Source organism: Anabrus simplex, chromosome 2 (genome assembly GCF_040414725.1).
Source record: "Anabrus simplex isolate iqAnaSimp1 chromosome 2, ASM4041472v1, whole genome shotgun sequence".
NCBI lineage: Eukaryota > Metazoa > Arthropoda > Insecta > Orthoptera > Tettigoniidae > Anabrus > Anabrus simplex.
This window is the reverse complement of record NC_090266.1, coordinates 773,911,946-773,928,682: the sequence shown is the minus strand read 5'-3', so window position 1 is coordinate 773,928,682 and position 16,737 is coordinate 773,911,946. Positions and strand designations below refer to the sequence as shown.

The 16,737-nt window shown below is 37.4% G+C and overlaps 1 protein-coding gene across 6 annotated transcripts in view; it reads right to left on the bottom strand.

Annotated features, from left to right (window-relative positions):
* Nucleotides 1-709: 709 nt before the first annotated feature.
* Nucleotides 710-16,737, bottom strand: part of LOC136864451 (allantoinase, mitochondrial) — a 238,709-nt gene continuing 222,681 nt past the window's right edge. For 5 of the 6 annotated variants that reach the window (XM_067141458.2, XM_067141461.2, XM_067141460.2 and 2 more), the window contains exon 12: nucleotides 711-2,522. In XM_067141458.2, coding sequence (XP_066997559.1) covers nucleotides 2,397-2,522 — 126 coding nt within the window. In that variant the 3' untranslated portion in view covers nucleotides 711-2,396. Of the gene's footprint in view, nucleotides 2,523-16,737 lie in introns of all 6 variants that reach the window. The other variant, XM_067141455.2, reaches the window with a different exon arrangement.

The following is a 16,737-nucleotide window of genomic DNA, read 5'->3' as shown; positions in this document are numbered from 1 at the left end:
TGCTCTGGTTACATCAATGACACGCTGATTGTACATTTATCATCATCATCATCATCGTATTATAATTGTTTTGTAAATTATGTAGGGGTTCTTCAATGAGCATTTAATGAGCTGGCTAGCTAATCAATAAGGTGCATTTTCCAAGGTGCGACTGTAGCCGCAGTGGCGGCCAGAACCGCAACGACTGGGGTCGCCATATACGTTGGTGACAGCAGCCACAAGCGACGGGCACGTGGGGTGTTTTCTTAGACACGACTCCAGCCGCCAGTCGCGCAGTCCAGTCTGTCAGAAATGGACGAGAGCACGGGTGATTTCGTTAGTGGCAGGGCTTTCCTTGACATTTTAATGGAAGAAGAATAAGAAATATTGCTAATGTGGTAGCTTGGCCCGAAAAGAAGGAAAGTCAACAGTATATTTGCATCGCACTATGAGGAAGGATGCTATAACATTTTAATTAACAAGCATCTTTTAAGTGATGAGACAAAGTTCAGGAAGTATTTCAGACTAAGTGTTAGTTTTGTTATATTCTCAAACTTATAAAAAGTGAAATTCTGAAAACCCTGTGCAATTGGTGCAAGAAGCCCATCAGCCCAGCTGAGAAACTTGCACTTACTCTCAGGTATGGATATTTTAATCTTATTCTAACAGTGTTTAGCTCAGCTGAATAAATCTTTTTACAGCAAGACATAATGATCAATAAATCTATGGTCGTAATAGACTTCAAGTTTTTTTGCTAGTGGTTTTATGTCACACCGACACAGATAGGTCTTATGGCAACGATGACATAGGAAAGGCCTAGGAATTAGAAGGAAGTGGCCGTGGCCTCATTAAGGTACAGCCCCAGCATTTGACTGGTGTAAAAATGGAAAACCACAGAAAACCATCTTCAGGACTGGCGACAGTGAGATTCGATCTCACTATCTCCCGGATGCAAGCTCACAGCTGCATGCCTCTAACAGCACAGTCAACTGGCCCGGTAAACTTCAAGTTTAACAAATCCACAACTTAATTGAGTGACACAACATTAATTGCACCAATATGTTAATTATTTACATACTTAGACATGCCATTCCATGTAATTTCATGGAAGCGGATATAATTTAATTTATGCAGTTGCAAAACTGTCTAGCATACTACTACTCAATCTAGGGAATGAAGGAATCAATAAAAATGCATAAAAATGATAATGGAGAGTGGGATTTACATTTTATTTAAAAGTACATATTACACTGTATATTCATTCCTATAAATTATGACCCAGTAATCTGGACAAGATATCATGACTGTTTACATCTGTGCATGGCTCAGCTTTTATCGGAACTTGATTGACAGAGGAGAATGCTTGCGGAGGAGATGTTGAGCAATAGTCACTTGCTTCTGTCGCAGCGACTGCAGCCACCACCACTGCTCACTGCACCAGTGTGGTGGCTCAAGCCGCAATCGCCGCAAGTCGCAGACCAAATTCAATCTGCGCATGCTCGGAGATGGAGATTGCTGTCGCCGTGCGGCTACAATCGCACCTTGGAAAATGCACCTTTATGCAGTTTTCATTGATGCCAATGCCTTTTCTGGAACTGTATTTGTAGATTATTATTTGATGTAAATTTCAGTAACTTCTTAATGCCCATGTATTTGCTTTCATTTTTTTCAGGTATAGTTATGTTATATGTTTCCTTTTTCAAGAAGTTTCTAAATGTATTTATTCGTACATTAGTTTTGACAGACTGAAGATCTTAACAGTTATAAATCAACTAAGTCAAAACTGAAAAGAATTGACTTTAAATATCATCCCCACCCAATCTCAACCTGCCCCCCACCACCACCAAAAAAATACTGATGGTCAGAGGTACTGCATTCTTAAAATAAATTAAAATCTTTAACATAACATACCTTATAATAGCCTAGCAAATACAAGTAAAGCTCTGGACCACCGGCCCTGTGAGTGCTGACTCCGCACGCATGTGAGAGCAAGCACTGCGACTTCAGAGAGAGACAAGAGTTCTAACCATGTGCACAACAGGGCAATTCAGTGTTGCTAGACTGCTGATTCTTAACTCAAGAGCACATAGCAGGCGAGCTACAATGCTTGCCTTATGGAAATTTACAGAGTACTCCATGAACGCTGGTTGTGGAATGCGCATAGCGCAATATATGGCAGTACTGCGTGAAACTAACTCCTATTGGTTTGTGCTGCACAGTGGTGTGGAAGACACACCCATGGCGGGAACAAATAACAGTGGATCTTATAACATATAAGGCTGAGGGGCGAGGGGAGGTAACCAGTTTCACATATTTCACGGGTCATCAGTTAAAGTTGCCGGGCTGTACTTAATTTGTTTCCCATAATCATTTATCATTTTAAATGTAGAAAGCAGTTGTCTTCTATTCAGCAGGAACTAAGCTGAAAGCAATAGCTGACCCACTGGAGGTGGAAAGGGAAGTCCATCTTGATAAACAGTCTGCCCCCGGACTACAGTGCGTATCACCTTTCCATGAAGTTGCATGCCTAGATATGGTGTTATCTGAAAAAAGAAAAGAAACTATTAACAATGTATCAAGTGGAAAGGATATTAGTACAATTGGCTGATAATCAATTGGTTTGGCCACCAAAAAAAAAAAAAAAAAAAAAAAAAAAAATCCTCAAGGTAAGAAAAACAAAATAATATAAATATCATAATAGTCTTGGAATGTAAGTTTGTTTGCTTGGCAATTGTGATGGACAAGTATTTCCCTGGATAGTTTGCATCCTGCCCTACAATAGATAACGTGTGGCTGCCAAGGCTTCCTCTTTGCATGACAATGCCATCATCTTGGATTACAAGGAACCAGTCTTACTTTTCATGAAGTAATGCCTGTCTTTCTAAGATATACCAATCATCACCAAGTGATGAACATGGCTTAAAAATACCCAAAGAAAATTCCTTCTACAATGTTACAAGTTTAAGTTGAATGAACAGATCAGAGTTAATTCTCCATTCCTCCAAGAAAGTGAGGACTGTCACTAATACAATTCTACAGGGACTGAAGATGACAGTCTGAAGGGGAGTAAGGCAAATGAAACAATGTTCATCAGTCAAGAACTTGTAAGTTCTGACCTGCTGCAAATATATATATATATATATATATATATATATATAATGTTAAAATGATTTCTGACAATTTCTTCAGTGTTTTACTCCTCAGTAACTACCTAATGACAATCAAACTGTTCTGTGTTGTTAAGGAAAACTCTCTGGTAGGTCTTAAAAATTGAATTAAAGAAATTATACTAAAGTAAAATAACCTAATTTATTAATAGTAAGCAATGTAACACTAAATAAAAATATGATTTGATAGAGTTTCACAATTCACAGCAGACGCAAGTATGTGGACAAACTATTGTAACTGGCTTTGGCAGTGTGACTGATTGGCCACCCTAAACATTAACCAGGGTTGAATGTCCTGCAGCCACCTTTCAATTGTAGTCTCACCCTCTCCATCAGCTCCTACTGTTTATGTCATTCATACAAACTACTTGGAAAAGTTTGCTAATTTGGAACAAATTACAGTAACAGATACACAAAACAATAATTAATTATCCAGTGTAGAGCATTCAGGTCAGTACCGGTACATGACAAAGGTGCATTGCTCTGCATATTGTATCAAACACAGTTAGAATCTTCTGGTACAAGTCATATCAAACATGTATCCATAATGAAATACACAAATATGTCACCAACAGTTACTTGGTTCACAAGCCCAAATACATTAAATCTGAATAAAACAATGTACACACGTACACATGCATGCACACACTCACATACTGGAACCTTGCATTAAAATAAATCCCTGAAAGCACAAAAAGATAAAACAAAATGAGGAGCGTTTTTTCAAAACTCGACATTTGCAGCAAACATCATTTTTCAGGAAATGTGTTTTTTTATTTCCACTTAGAAGCATATCCATGAAACATTTCAAATTTTCGTCGATGTTAGTTCTAACAGAGGCAAGCACGATGTCTGAATAGAACTTGTCGAAACTTAAGGTGGATGAGGTAAGATTAGAAGATAATTTTCTCAAGTTTTTTCAAAAGACGATATATGCAAATATTCTGGTAAAATGGAACTTCACATTAATACCCTAACTGAATGATATACTTTTGTTTATGGAATTATTTACTTATTTTTATTTTTGTTATTTTGTGAATAATATTTTTTGAAAATTTATTTATTTATTTTTGAGCTCCATTGTCATACATGTTTTAATATAGGCTACTTGGTATTGTAAGATTACATAATATTATTAGATTCTAATATACTGAGCATCAAGCAGTGTAACATAAAACAAAATAAGGTATTAATCTATATTATCAATCCTATTGTAATGAATGAAGACATTAATATCACGCAGGTTAAATTCAAGTCTTACAAAATAAAGTCTGCTCCAAGAACTCATCAAAACACTTAGCCATCAGAAGGCTGTTACTTGTCTTCTAACACAACCCTGTAGAAATCCACAGCATCATCCGGTATTTCAAAAAACTTCAACAGAGCTTGAACATCTTTCTTCTTTTCTTTGCTCACCATATTTTTCTTTGGTAAAACAGAGGATTTTAGCAATACTTCATGGCGGGATTTCATTTTCAGAACTTCAACTTCCACTGGGTATGCGAAGTAAGTATCCTGTACTGATACGGAGACTCTTTTATGTCTCTTATTATATGTGATAACACGTTGACTATTCATTTTAAATGGCAACCTAGCTCGTAGTACCTTCTGTGAACTCTCTTTTAGATCTTTGATTTCCCAGTCCCTGCTCAGAATTTTAAGGGTGCCATGCTTCTCTAAGATATCATAGTATTGTTTGGGAGACAGTATGTTTTCCTGTCTTCTGTAAGATTTCTCAATTCTACCGAACACTCTGTCTGGAGCCATGTAGCTGTGTCCCCGAATAGGGAAGAAATGTAGAATATTACTGAATAATGTGCTTTTTTCCAAGAAAGCAGTAAGTGTGGCCAGGATGACACTGTTTTTGTTTTGGCTGCTACAAGAGTCTGAGAATAAATGTATCGTGGTAGGGCTATCTTTGTGCAGTTTCTTTTCCAGGTTAAAAAGAAAGTCCAATAAAGCCGAAGCAACTTGGTTGCAACCTCTTGAAGATTCTGTTTCTAGCCAAGTATAGAAAAATATGTCTTCCTTTCTCTGCTCCTTTGAGTGAATCATGATGCAGAGATTGTATAACCACACTTGTCTAGCATAGAAAACCTCACTCACTGATAACTTTAGAATTGGTTGATTCTGTTGCATGTCAAAACATATCTTGATGACACCTGGGTTTTCTTCTTTCATTATTTGATAAAACCGCTTTGCATGAAGTTTATGCAATCTATAACTTGTCCTCAGTTCATTCTTCTTCTCTAGGCATGTTTCTGTCTTTATTTTCATTAGACTAATTTTACAAGTGGAGCAGGTATCAGTGTGAGGAGTTTTGAAACAGATTGAAGCACTTATAGAATATATACTTGTATTTTGACAGTGAGCACAGTTTCAATCCAGAACTTTTCCTTTCTTCACAGAATGTCTTCCACATCTTATTGACTGAGAGATATGACGGTAAATATCCTCTCTTAGACTTTCCTCTGCCATGATGGCTCTCTCTGCATTTATACCTTTTGATGTGATTCTTAATGGCAACCGTAATGTCCTCGTGTTCCTTGCCTGTTCTGTCACCACCTCGATTTTCCTTAGGTAACTTCCCAGTGTGATGAAACCTACTAGCCAGGTAAGATAATCTGTCCTTTGACATCCCAGAAATTCCTTGAAAAGTTACAGCACAGACAGGAAGCATTCCACCAGTTTTCTTCCTAATGCTGTACTTCACAGAAACAGTTTTCTTCTTCCTAGCACTTTCAATGTTCACTACCCTGCGCTGAGGTGTGAAAATGTGCATATACTTCAAAAGAAACTTGTCTTGATCGATCTTGTTTAAAGAAGTCACATGATGATGGAATTCTGTGATATCTTCATAGCAGAGTTCAGCAGCTTTGCATTGTTTCATCGTTTTATCTTCTGTACTTATGGCCAAGTCTTTGAGTCCATGCATGCATTTAATATTAGGTTCGTTTTTAGTTCTAGTCAGCTTTCCAGCTACTCTCTTCTTGTATCTAGACTTCCTTCCACCGACACATTCCTGAACCGGCACACCAGCTTCAGAATCTTCAGATTCATTATTCATACTGTTGTAGAGTGAAATAGTTCCTCACGCAGTAACTTGCTTCAAACTTCTCAAGAAGTGAGTTTTATTCTGTCGACGACAATGAGGGCTAATCGCGGGAACATGTGGCATGCAGTTCCAAGAATACATCCTTTCAATAATGGAGTCCGGCGTTCCATTGTACCACAGAATAACACTTCCGATTATCCATGAGAATACCACATGATTAATAGTTAACTGCACTTATCGAGTTTTGCTTTAACTTTCCGAGAGCATATATCGACTTTTGCAAAAACCTAGTGATTTCAACCACTTCTATACACGGCAAATATCGACTTATGCAAAGGATGATTGCACAGGATGGTGAGCAAGGTCAAACTGATAACATTAGCATGCATAACTCAATTTCGAAAAATTTTGCATTTATCGAGTTTTGAAAAAACGCTCCTCAATTAGTTAGAAAACAACGACATTGACTATATACATTTAAGAATTGATCGCTGTGATTCAGATACTCATTTGTCTCAAAGAATTGGCATCTCTCCATGTCTAGTCGTCTGTATGTATCCTTGGCATGGGTATGGAAATGACATGTACGCAACAGTCAGCTCCAGGCTGTATTTCCTTAACAACTCCTGTACTGGACACATTAGCTCAGTGCATTGTGGCATGGCAGTTATGGCTGCTAAGAGACAGGTGGGTTTAGATACCCTGCTGGTCACCCGTTTCAATTCCAGATGGTACCTTGGGATGGTACCTTTCTCACTGCCACAGCCGTTTCCTTCCTATTCCTAGTCTATACAATTACACCTACACCCACAAACACCCTCACAGAGGAGTACATATACTGTAGTTATCCCTATGGGGTGTACAGGAAAAAGCAGTTACAAAACTGGCAAGCTTAACATGTCTTCTAATTAGGAATGGGTTGCAAATGGAGACACGAAGAGTCGAGACTGTTGCCTCTGGAACCAACAATCTCGATTCCAGTGTAAACTCTGTTCATGCACTAAGACCACCTTTCAAATGTTTTTGGAACTGCATGGATTTATAGTTTTATGTTCCTCCCCTGATAACCCCCTAATAATTTCTGATATAATAAATATAAGAACAAGGAGAACATTATTAGCCAGCAATCATTATTACACTGTTTCAGGTTATCATTGTTATTGTTAATGCAACAACAACAACAACAACAACAATAATAATAATAATAATAATAATAATAATAATAATAATAATAATAATAATAATAATAATAATAATAATAATATGACAACATACTTTTAAATAATCACCAATATGAACTTCAATGGCATAAAACAGAAAAACCAGCGAGTGCTTAAAGTATGACGACTTTACAATAAATATTTTATGAATTCTTGTGCATCACAATAGCAGGCTCCGAAGTCTACGGGTAACATGCTTGCCTCTTACCTGGAGGCCCCAGGTTTGATTCTGGCCAGGTTAGGAAATTTTACCTGAATCTGAGGGCTGGTTCAAAGTCCACTCAGCCTACATGAAAACAATTGAGGAGCTACCTGACAGTAGGGAAGTGGTGTCAGTATAGAAAGCCAAGAATAACGACCGAGATGATTAGTTATACTGACCACTCATCACCTCATAATCTGCAGGCCTTCCAGCTGAGCAATGATCGCTTAGTACGCCAGGGAATTTTTTCTTTTTTTGGATAGTAATATTAATAATATACTCTGACAGAGTACTCTTAAATAACCGCCAACGTCTCGTTGGCTGAATGGTTAGCGTACTGGCCTTCGGTTCAGAGGGTCCCGGGTTCGATTCCCGGCTGGGTCGAGGATTTTAACCTTAATTGGTTAATTCCAATGGCACGGGGGCTGGGTGTATGTGTTGTCTTCATCATCATTTCAAACTCATCGTGACGCGCAGGTCACCTACTGGCGTCAAATAGAAAGACCTGCACCTGGCGAGCCGAACCCATCCTGGGATATCCCTGCACTAAAAGCCATACGACATTTCATTTCACTGCCAATGTGAACTTGAACTACATAAAACAAACAACTGGTGGGTGCATAGAATATTATATTATATTATATTATATTATATTATATTATATTATATTATATTATATTATATTATATTATATTATATTATATTATATTATATTATATTATATTATATTATATTATATTATATTATATTATATTATATTATATTATAATGTGCTGTGCAAGAAAAATAAAATGAACTTCAATTACATAAAAACAAAAGACCAGCAAGAGCATAAAGTTTAATGTTTATTTTTTGTCTACCCCTTAGTCCTGTTTCTTGATACAGGGTCGTGGATGAGGCAAGATGAATTTATGCATCACGTTTTTGTGGTCGGATGTCCTTCCTGATAACAACCACAGTTGAGGAGCTAATGAAGATGAAATGATTGATGGTGAATGAAACTGGGTAAAGAGGTGGAAGGAATCGGCTAAGGTCTATGAACTGGAACTGTTCAGCATTTGCCTGGAAGCGAAAATGGGAAACCACAGAAAACCATTCTCAGGACAGCTGATAGTGGGTTTTGAACCTACTTGCCTCCCGAATGCAGAGCTTAGCTCCATAGCCATAGCATGCAGCCACTACAGAGCATAAAGTTACAATAATTTTTTGACCAGTTATTGTTCATAATGATAATAATAATAAATTCATAATGATTTACCATCAATATCTATTTAACTTTTTTCTGATCTCAACAAATAAACAGATGAAATTAAATGCCCGAGGTCTATTATGCTGACACTTTCTGACTTGACTTGTATTTAAATTACTATTATATCCTGCATAAAGGGTAATATACAACAATATTTTTACAAATTATTTTTCATAATAATACAAATAATCTATATATATAAAATAAGAGTTTTGTCTGTACATTGCTCAGAATTTGAAAATAATGGTATTTCTGTATCGGTCATGTCCATAGTAACAAGAAAATGCACTTTTTCCTTTTCCGTAATTTCTGTCTGTCTGTCTATCTGTCTATCTGTCTGTCTGTCTGTATGTATGTACACGCATCACGAGAAAACGGTTGAAGAGAATTTAATGAAAATCGGTATGTGAAGTCGGGGGATGAGCCTCTACAATCTAGGCTATAAATCATTTTACTCACGCTGAGTGAAATGGTAGTTTAGGGGAAGGCCTAAAATTGAATTCTCAACCATTTATGTTATTAGTAGTATTTTAAAGAAAATGGGTATGCAAAGTTGGGGAATAAGTTGCTACAATCTAGGCTATCAATAATTGTATTCACGCTGAGAAAAATTGTAGTTTAGGGGAAGGCCTAAAATTTAATTCTCAAATATTGTTGTTATTAGTAGTCCTATCTTGATGAAAATCGGTATGCAAAGTCAGGAAATAAGTCGCTATAGTCTGGGCTGTAAATTATTTTATTCACGCTGAGTGAAATGGTAGTTTAGTGGAAGGCCTAAAATGTAATTCTCAAATATTTCTTATTAGAGGTGTAATCGATGAATGCTACATAACTAAGGTTATTAAATTTCCTATTATTCATGTCTTATACATTGTTACCGTACTGGCTATGATCACAAAGATATTCATGAATTTGGATTTTTGTTACTAAGTCCATATCAGCGCCGAGTAACGAGAAAATGGGTAAACAGTATTTAATGAAAATCGGTATGTAAAGTCGGAGAATAAGAAACTACAGTTTATGGTATAAAATATTTTACAAATCACAAAGTCGAAAGAAAACTAAATGTGAAGGCCTACAATATAGAAAGCTCATAACATTGATCAACAATAACATTACATTGACCATTGTTTGTCGTGATGTGCTTTATGTCTTCTGTTGCCCCTCATCTCCGGTAGATAGGATTATTGCTGCATACAGAGTATTTTTATTTGATTTACGTTGCACCGACATAGATAGGTTTTATGGCGACGATGGGATAGGAAAGGTCTAGGATTGCCTTAGGCCTTAATTAAGGTACAGGCCCAGCATTTGACTAGTGTGAAAGTGGGAAACCACGGAATACCATCTTCAGCACTGCCGACAATGGGGTTCGAATCCACTATCACTCGCATGCAAGCTCACAGCTGCGCACCGCTAACCACACGGTCAACTCGCCCAGTCGTACCGAGTGTAACAGCCTGTCTGAATATTGATGGGAAGTAGCTGGGGAGTTAGATAGCTTTCTTCTTTAGCATGCCATTCCCCTGGTTTATAAATTTTCTGATACTACTGGTACGTAACACACTGGATCATCATAGCATTCGGGCTATTCAATCCCTACTCTGAGGCACTGATTGCATATTTAGCGGAATAATGGCAGATGAGTGTTCATGGCAATCTGCGGCCTGGTCATCCCAGCTCTGGAATTTTGGACTATTAGATTGGCACCGCAATCTAACAGCAGCACTGTTCGTTAAAAGTGATAAAACGTGCGACTTTCCATTTGATCGAGTATTTTATATGATAGCATTGCTTTTAATCGCTACATTCATACTTACGTTTTTGTAATGACCTATGTTGATTTCAGGTTAGGAAAACCACAAAGTCAGTCTTTCTGAGAATCCCGTAGCGAAGCACGGGTACATCAGCTAGTTATAATATATTCTGACAGAATACTCTTAAAGAGCTCCCATTTTGGACTTAAATTACATATTTATGACAAGCATAAAGCCAGTTCAGTGGAAAATCTCTTCAGGTGACATAAGCCCTCACAGTGAAAAGTAATACGCTTCAAATAATACACAGTCTGCACCCGTGACCCCACTAGAATGTGGAAAAAGAGGAAGAAGAAGAAGAAGGTGGTATCATTCATAGCCTGGGAGTGCCTTACTATCCCATGTAGAACATGTGTGAATGATAATATGAGTGTCAATCATATGGCTAATTCACGTAACGCCATTTATGGGACCAAATTCATGGTGCTCATTGTCACAGTTTTATTTATTGGCCACTGTATAGCCACCAACATGTATGGGAGTCAACGATGGCAAGTTTGGCTAAGGCTTCAATCACTGTGTTTATTTTAATGGTTTTACCTATGTTAGAATTTTGTTTATTTTTCATGGCTTTATCCATGTTAGATTTGTTTTCACCTTTCATAGTTTTAGCCATATTAAATTCATAATGATTTACCATTAATATCTATTTAACATTTTCCTGATCTCGACAAATAAAGACACTTTCTGACTTGACTAGCTGTATTTAAATTATATCATTATGCTCATTGTCTTTGTTAACGATACTTCATCCTACAACACTCTTAAAATCCCATGGGAAAAATCAGCATAAACATGCATAATATTATTCATGTTATTTTTCTGCACTTCGTCGTGTGCACGGCCCAGCAATGAGTGTCAGGTTAGCTTAGAGTCACCAGAATTCATACAAACCGACCCATTTGTTTAGAGTCAACGGAGTTGACACTCTCAATTCCAGGCTCTCCAGTCATGCTCATTCCCACCTCAAATACTTCCGGCAATTAAAGCCATTTGCTAAAAAATTAAATAAAAAATGTCCCCTCTCCTCTATGTGAGAGGTGGCAGGTTGTCCTCCTTCAGAAGTTTGTAATATCTGAAGCCATCTCTTTTCAGTTTCAACTCAGTTAATTTATAACTGTTAGGTTCTTGTGCCTGCCAAAACTAGTTTTGTCAGCATTCATCAGGACCACTCGGCAGGAACATAATTGGTCACAAGTTGAAACATGCTTCTACTTCAGTCAGAACTGTGTATAATTCTTTGAGCATCAGCCATCTACCCATTTAAGATAGTCCTTGACAGACTCAGTTATAAAATATTTAAAAATTTTAAAAAAATCTTGAGGCTCTCCAACAAGAAGACCAAGAGTGAGAACAGAGCACTCGTCAGGATCACTAGGCAGGAAAGTAATCGCTCGCAAGTTGAAACATGCTTCTACTTCAGTCAGAAACATGTATTAATTCTTCGAGCGTCAGCAGATTGTTTCTGTCTACCCTCTTTTAACATGGTTCTTGACAGAATTTATCCCTGCTTCCCAGACGGCTCCAAAGTGGGGAACATTGGGACGGATGAAGTGCCATTCCATGCCCTTCTTGGACACAAAGTCTGGAATGCTGACTTTTGCTTCCTACATTGTACAAGACTACAAAGATCCTTCAGTCTGTTTGCTATTCCAACAAAGGCTGTCCCATTGTCACTCTAAATCCAGCTACAACTACCCCTCCTTGAGATGAACCTGTGAAGAGCTGCAATGAAGGCTTCTGTAGATAAGTCACTTAGAAGTTCAATGTTTACTGTCTTGGTTACCATACAAACAAATGATGTGAAGTAGCACATCTTGCGAATCTTCTTCAAAGACCATATTTAATTGGCAATAGTCCTCCATAGTCAACTCTACAGTTTGCAAATGGTTTGCTTGGACAAACTCTCAATGATGGAAGTTGTCCCATTAACTGAGTGGCTGCACTTGCCTTCAGTCATAAGCAAGGTAGACAGAGATGGACACCTAGCCAAACAGCTGATCATCCGTTTGAAATCCAAAATCTTTGCCACAAGGAGGCAAACACTGTTCGACCACTGCCATGTTATAGTCTAATATGTTCATACATTATAATTAGCTTGGTGGTATGATGCTTCAAAGGAAGAACAAGGGGTTGCTTCCATTTGTACGATACACATGATCCATCAATTTTGAAAGTTGTTATCCATAAATGGATCTTTGTTGCTCTTTGTTGAAACTGGATTCCCTTGGTGAAGTCACTGGTACAGCTCATCAGTTGTTACCAGTCCCATCTGTTTCCCATCTTTACCACTCTGGAGATTATGGAAAAATCGTAGGACATAATGCTGTTCATTGTAGCAGTTTAGACCACTTCGAGAAACAGTTGAAGTACAATTCCATATAAGCAGCACAGCTTGTTGTTAAACATAGGACAGGTTTTTTCTGTTCTGGAACTAGTCTTCTGTGTTGCCACGCGTTGCCACACTGACGGCTCCTGATGTAACCAACTGGGCCCTGTCCACCATAACCATGTACTTATGAGTTGTTGCGGCTCGAGACCTTGTGATATCAAGTCTGCTGAACTTTTCTGGCATGCCTCTAGTCTTCACATTTTGATGGATCTGATTTCTGAAACCCTGTTCCTACATAAGTCTTCCACAACACATTGCACCTAGAAATGCACATAAATACAATAGTAGAATAAGTCCAAAATTATTGTGGTTGGTAATTCAACAGTAAAGCTGTGGTTACCTTTCTCATTAAACATTTAAGAAGTTTCGCATGATTCCAGACGTGACACTTGTTTGACTGGCACCACTTTAAACTTGGAAGTTAAGAGTGATACATTCACATATCCATTGGCAAGAAATGAATGCACATAAAAACATGCCCTACAGGATCTTTCTGTATTTTTCTGCAAGCAAAGGCTCGCTTTAAAAATTTCACATGTGCAATAACACTGTTTTCTGGTCAGTTAGTGGTGAACCAGGCGACATAACGTAACATGCATGGAGTGGAAAAGTCACATCTTTGGTTACTGATGGTTATGAAATGAAAGATATCTACAATCTTGATGAAACAGGATTATTTTATCATTCCTTGCCATCCAAATCAATGGTAATTAAAGCACAGCAGTGCATGGGAGGCAAGATTTCCAAAGAGTAACTTGTATAAATGAGTTGGAGAGTAGAGAAACTAGAAAACAGCTAATGAGGGAACTGAATAGAGTGAAAGAGGAAGCAAAAGAATGTCATACTTCAAGAGGGTAATGACCACAAAGGGAAATGGAAAAAGCTGTATTCATACATCAGGAATAAAAAGGAAAAGGAATCCAAATTACTACAATGGTGGGAGAAGGGGGTGAACACTATTTAACAGATACTGAGAAAGCAAACCTATTTAGTAGGGAATTCAGAGATTCAGTAGAAGATTGTCAGGAGTTGGAAACCGAAACGGAAGATAGAGAGGGAGCGACACATAGGGAAAACAACAAGCTTCTCATTCACAAATGAAGATATTTTCTGAGAAATCCAGCAGCTTCAGCAAAGAAAAGCAGCAGGAAATGATCAAATTAGTGGGGAGGTACTAAAGACAATGGGGTAGTACACAGTGCCTTATTTAAAATTTATCTTTGACTATGTCATAAATAATAGTGTAATACCAAAAGAATGGAAGGAATCTATAATAATACCAATTTATAAAGGAAAGGGTGATAAAAGGAAACCAGAGAACTACAGACCAATCAGCCTGACCAGTATAGTTTGTAAAATACTGGAGAGTTTAATATCATAGTACATGAGAGGGATATGTGATGATAAAAAATTGGTTCATGAGGAGCCAGTATGGATTTAGAAAGAAATTTTCTTGTGAGGCACAACTGGTGGGATTTCAACAGGACATATCAGATCAGTTGGATTCAGGAGGCCAGTTAGATTGCATAGCCATAGATCTTTACAAATCCTTTCACAGAGTGGAACATGGAATATTATTAAAGAAATTGGAGGGAATAGGATTGGACGTAAGGGTTACACGTTGGATAAAAACATTTCTAAATTCAAGGGTTCAGAAAGTCAAAGTAGGAAATAATGTATCACAGGAAGAGAAAGTTTGGAAGGGAATTGCACAGGGTAGTATAATGGGTCCGTTACTTTTCTTAATATACGTAATTGATTTAGGAAATAATATAACATAAAAAATCAGATTGTATGCAGATGACATCATTGTTTACAGGGAAGTAAATAACATTGAGGATTGTTCAGAATTACAAAGGGAACTTGAGAGTATCCAACAATGGGTTGAAGAAAATAATATGAAGGTTAATGGAGGCAAATCAACTGTTACAACATTTACAAACAGGAGTTTTAAAACTGAATTGAATATACTTTGGATGAGGTAGTTATCCCAAAAGATGGCAAGTGCAAATACTTAGGTGTGAGATTTGAAAGTAATTTGCACTGGAAGGGTCATGTGGATGACATTGTTGGGAAAGCATACAGACCGTTACATGTCATAATGAGGCTACTTAAAGGATGCAACAAAGAATTAAAAGAAAAAAGTTACTTAAGTATGGTTTGTCCATTATTGGAATATGCAAACAGTGTTTGGGATCGTCACCAAGAATACCTAATAAAAGAAAGAGATAGTGTGCAGAGGAAAGCAGCACGATTTGTAACAGGGGATTTCAAGAGAAAGAGTAGTGTATCAGAAATGTTAAAGGAACTTGGGTGGGAAACTTTAAGTAAGAGAAGGGAGAAAACTAGACTTATAGGATTATATAGAGCCTATACAGGAGAAGAAGCATGGGGAAATATCTGTGAGAGGCTTCAGTTGGAAAATAATTATATCGGCAGGACTGACCACAAGTATAAAATTAGAAGGAATTTTAGCAGAAGCGATTCGGGTAAATTGTCATTCATTGGGAAGGGCGTGAAGGAGTGGAACAGTTTACCAGGGGTAGTGTTTGATCCTTTTCCGTAATCTGTACAGATATTTAAGAAGAGAATAAACAGCAATAGAGAAAATAAATGAAATGTTAAAGGGCATTCGACCAGTGCAGGTTATTGTAAATAAAAAATGTGTGTGAATAAATTAATTCCATCCCCTGGTCTAAGGAGTTTGGACAGCCAAAGTAGGGGACTGCCTGTAGGGATGAAGTACAGTGGGGACTTCGAGGGCCCTGGGACCGTTACGGTAGCTGTGAAGGCCCTTCAGGAACTCTGGAAAGTGGTGGCAAAAGGGGGCTCTGGTTAAGACGCAGCACATCGTTATACTACTAAAGTTCCAAAAATGGGTAAAAAATAAATAAATAAATGCAATGTAAATTTTAATCTTATACCAGTTGTATAGTATTATTTGAAGTAATTCCACATACTGTATATGAGTTGACTATATTTGTAACTACAGGAGATATTATAAGTAGAATTTTGTAAACAATATAAATTTATTAAGGATGAGCTGTGTGTTCAATAGAAAAAATCGTTAGCATAAATTGTATAATATTGTATTCTAGGAAAATTTTCTTCTCTTGTTAATCTAAAATTTAGTGCTTGACAATAATGTATTTTAGTGTACCATTTGCCACCGAGGTAGACACCTCATTTGCAAATAAAGAGATTTTTATTTTTATTTGAAAAGAGCAATCTTTAATCATAGGAGAATCTCTCTAGCCAAGGTGTTTCAAGCAGAGGGATTTTTTAACAATGGATGGCCTCATATCGCATGTGAATAAAAAATACCGGATGACAAGAAATATTTTTGAGCAATGGTTGTCAAATTTGACAGTAATATGGGTAGGTTCTTCTCCTGTTGGATAACACTCCATGTCACATCAGTGAGATGGAGTTAAAAACATGTGAAACCAGGTTTTACTGCACAATACCATGGCTAAGCTGCAGCCTATTGATCAAGGCATTATACAGGTCTCCAATTAGCCTACAAAAAGCATATCAATAGTTCAGTGATAGCTCACATGGAGGAAGCTTCCACTGCCTCTGACTTGGCAAAGAAAATTAGTCAGGATGTCATGCCTTGGATTACGTCAGCTTGGGAAGAAGTTTGTCCCACAGAT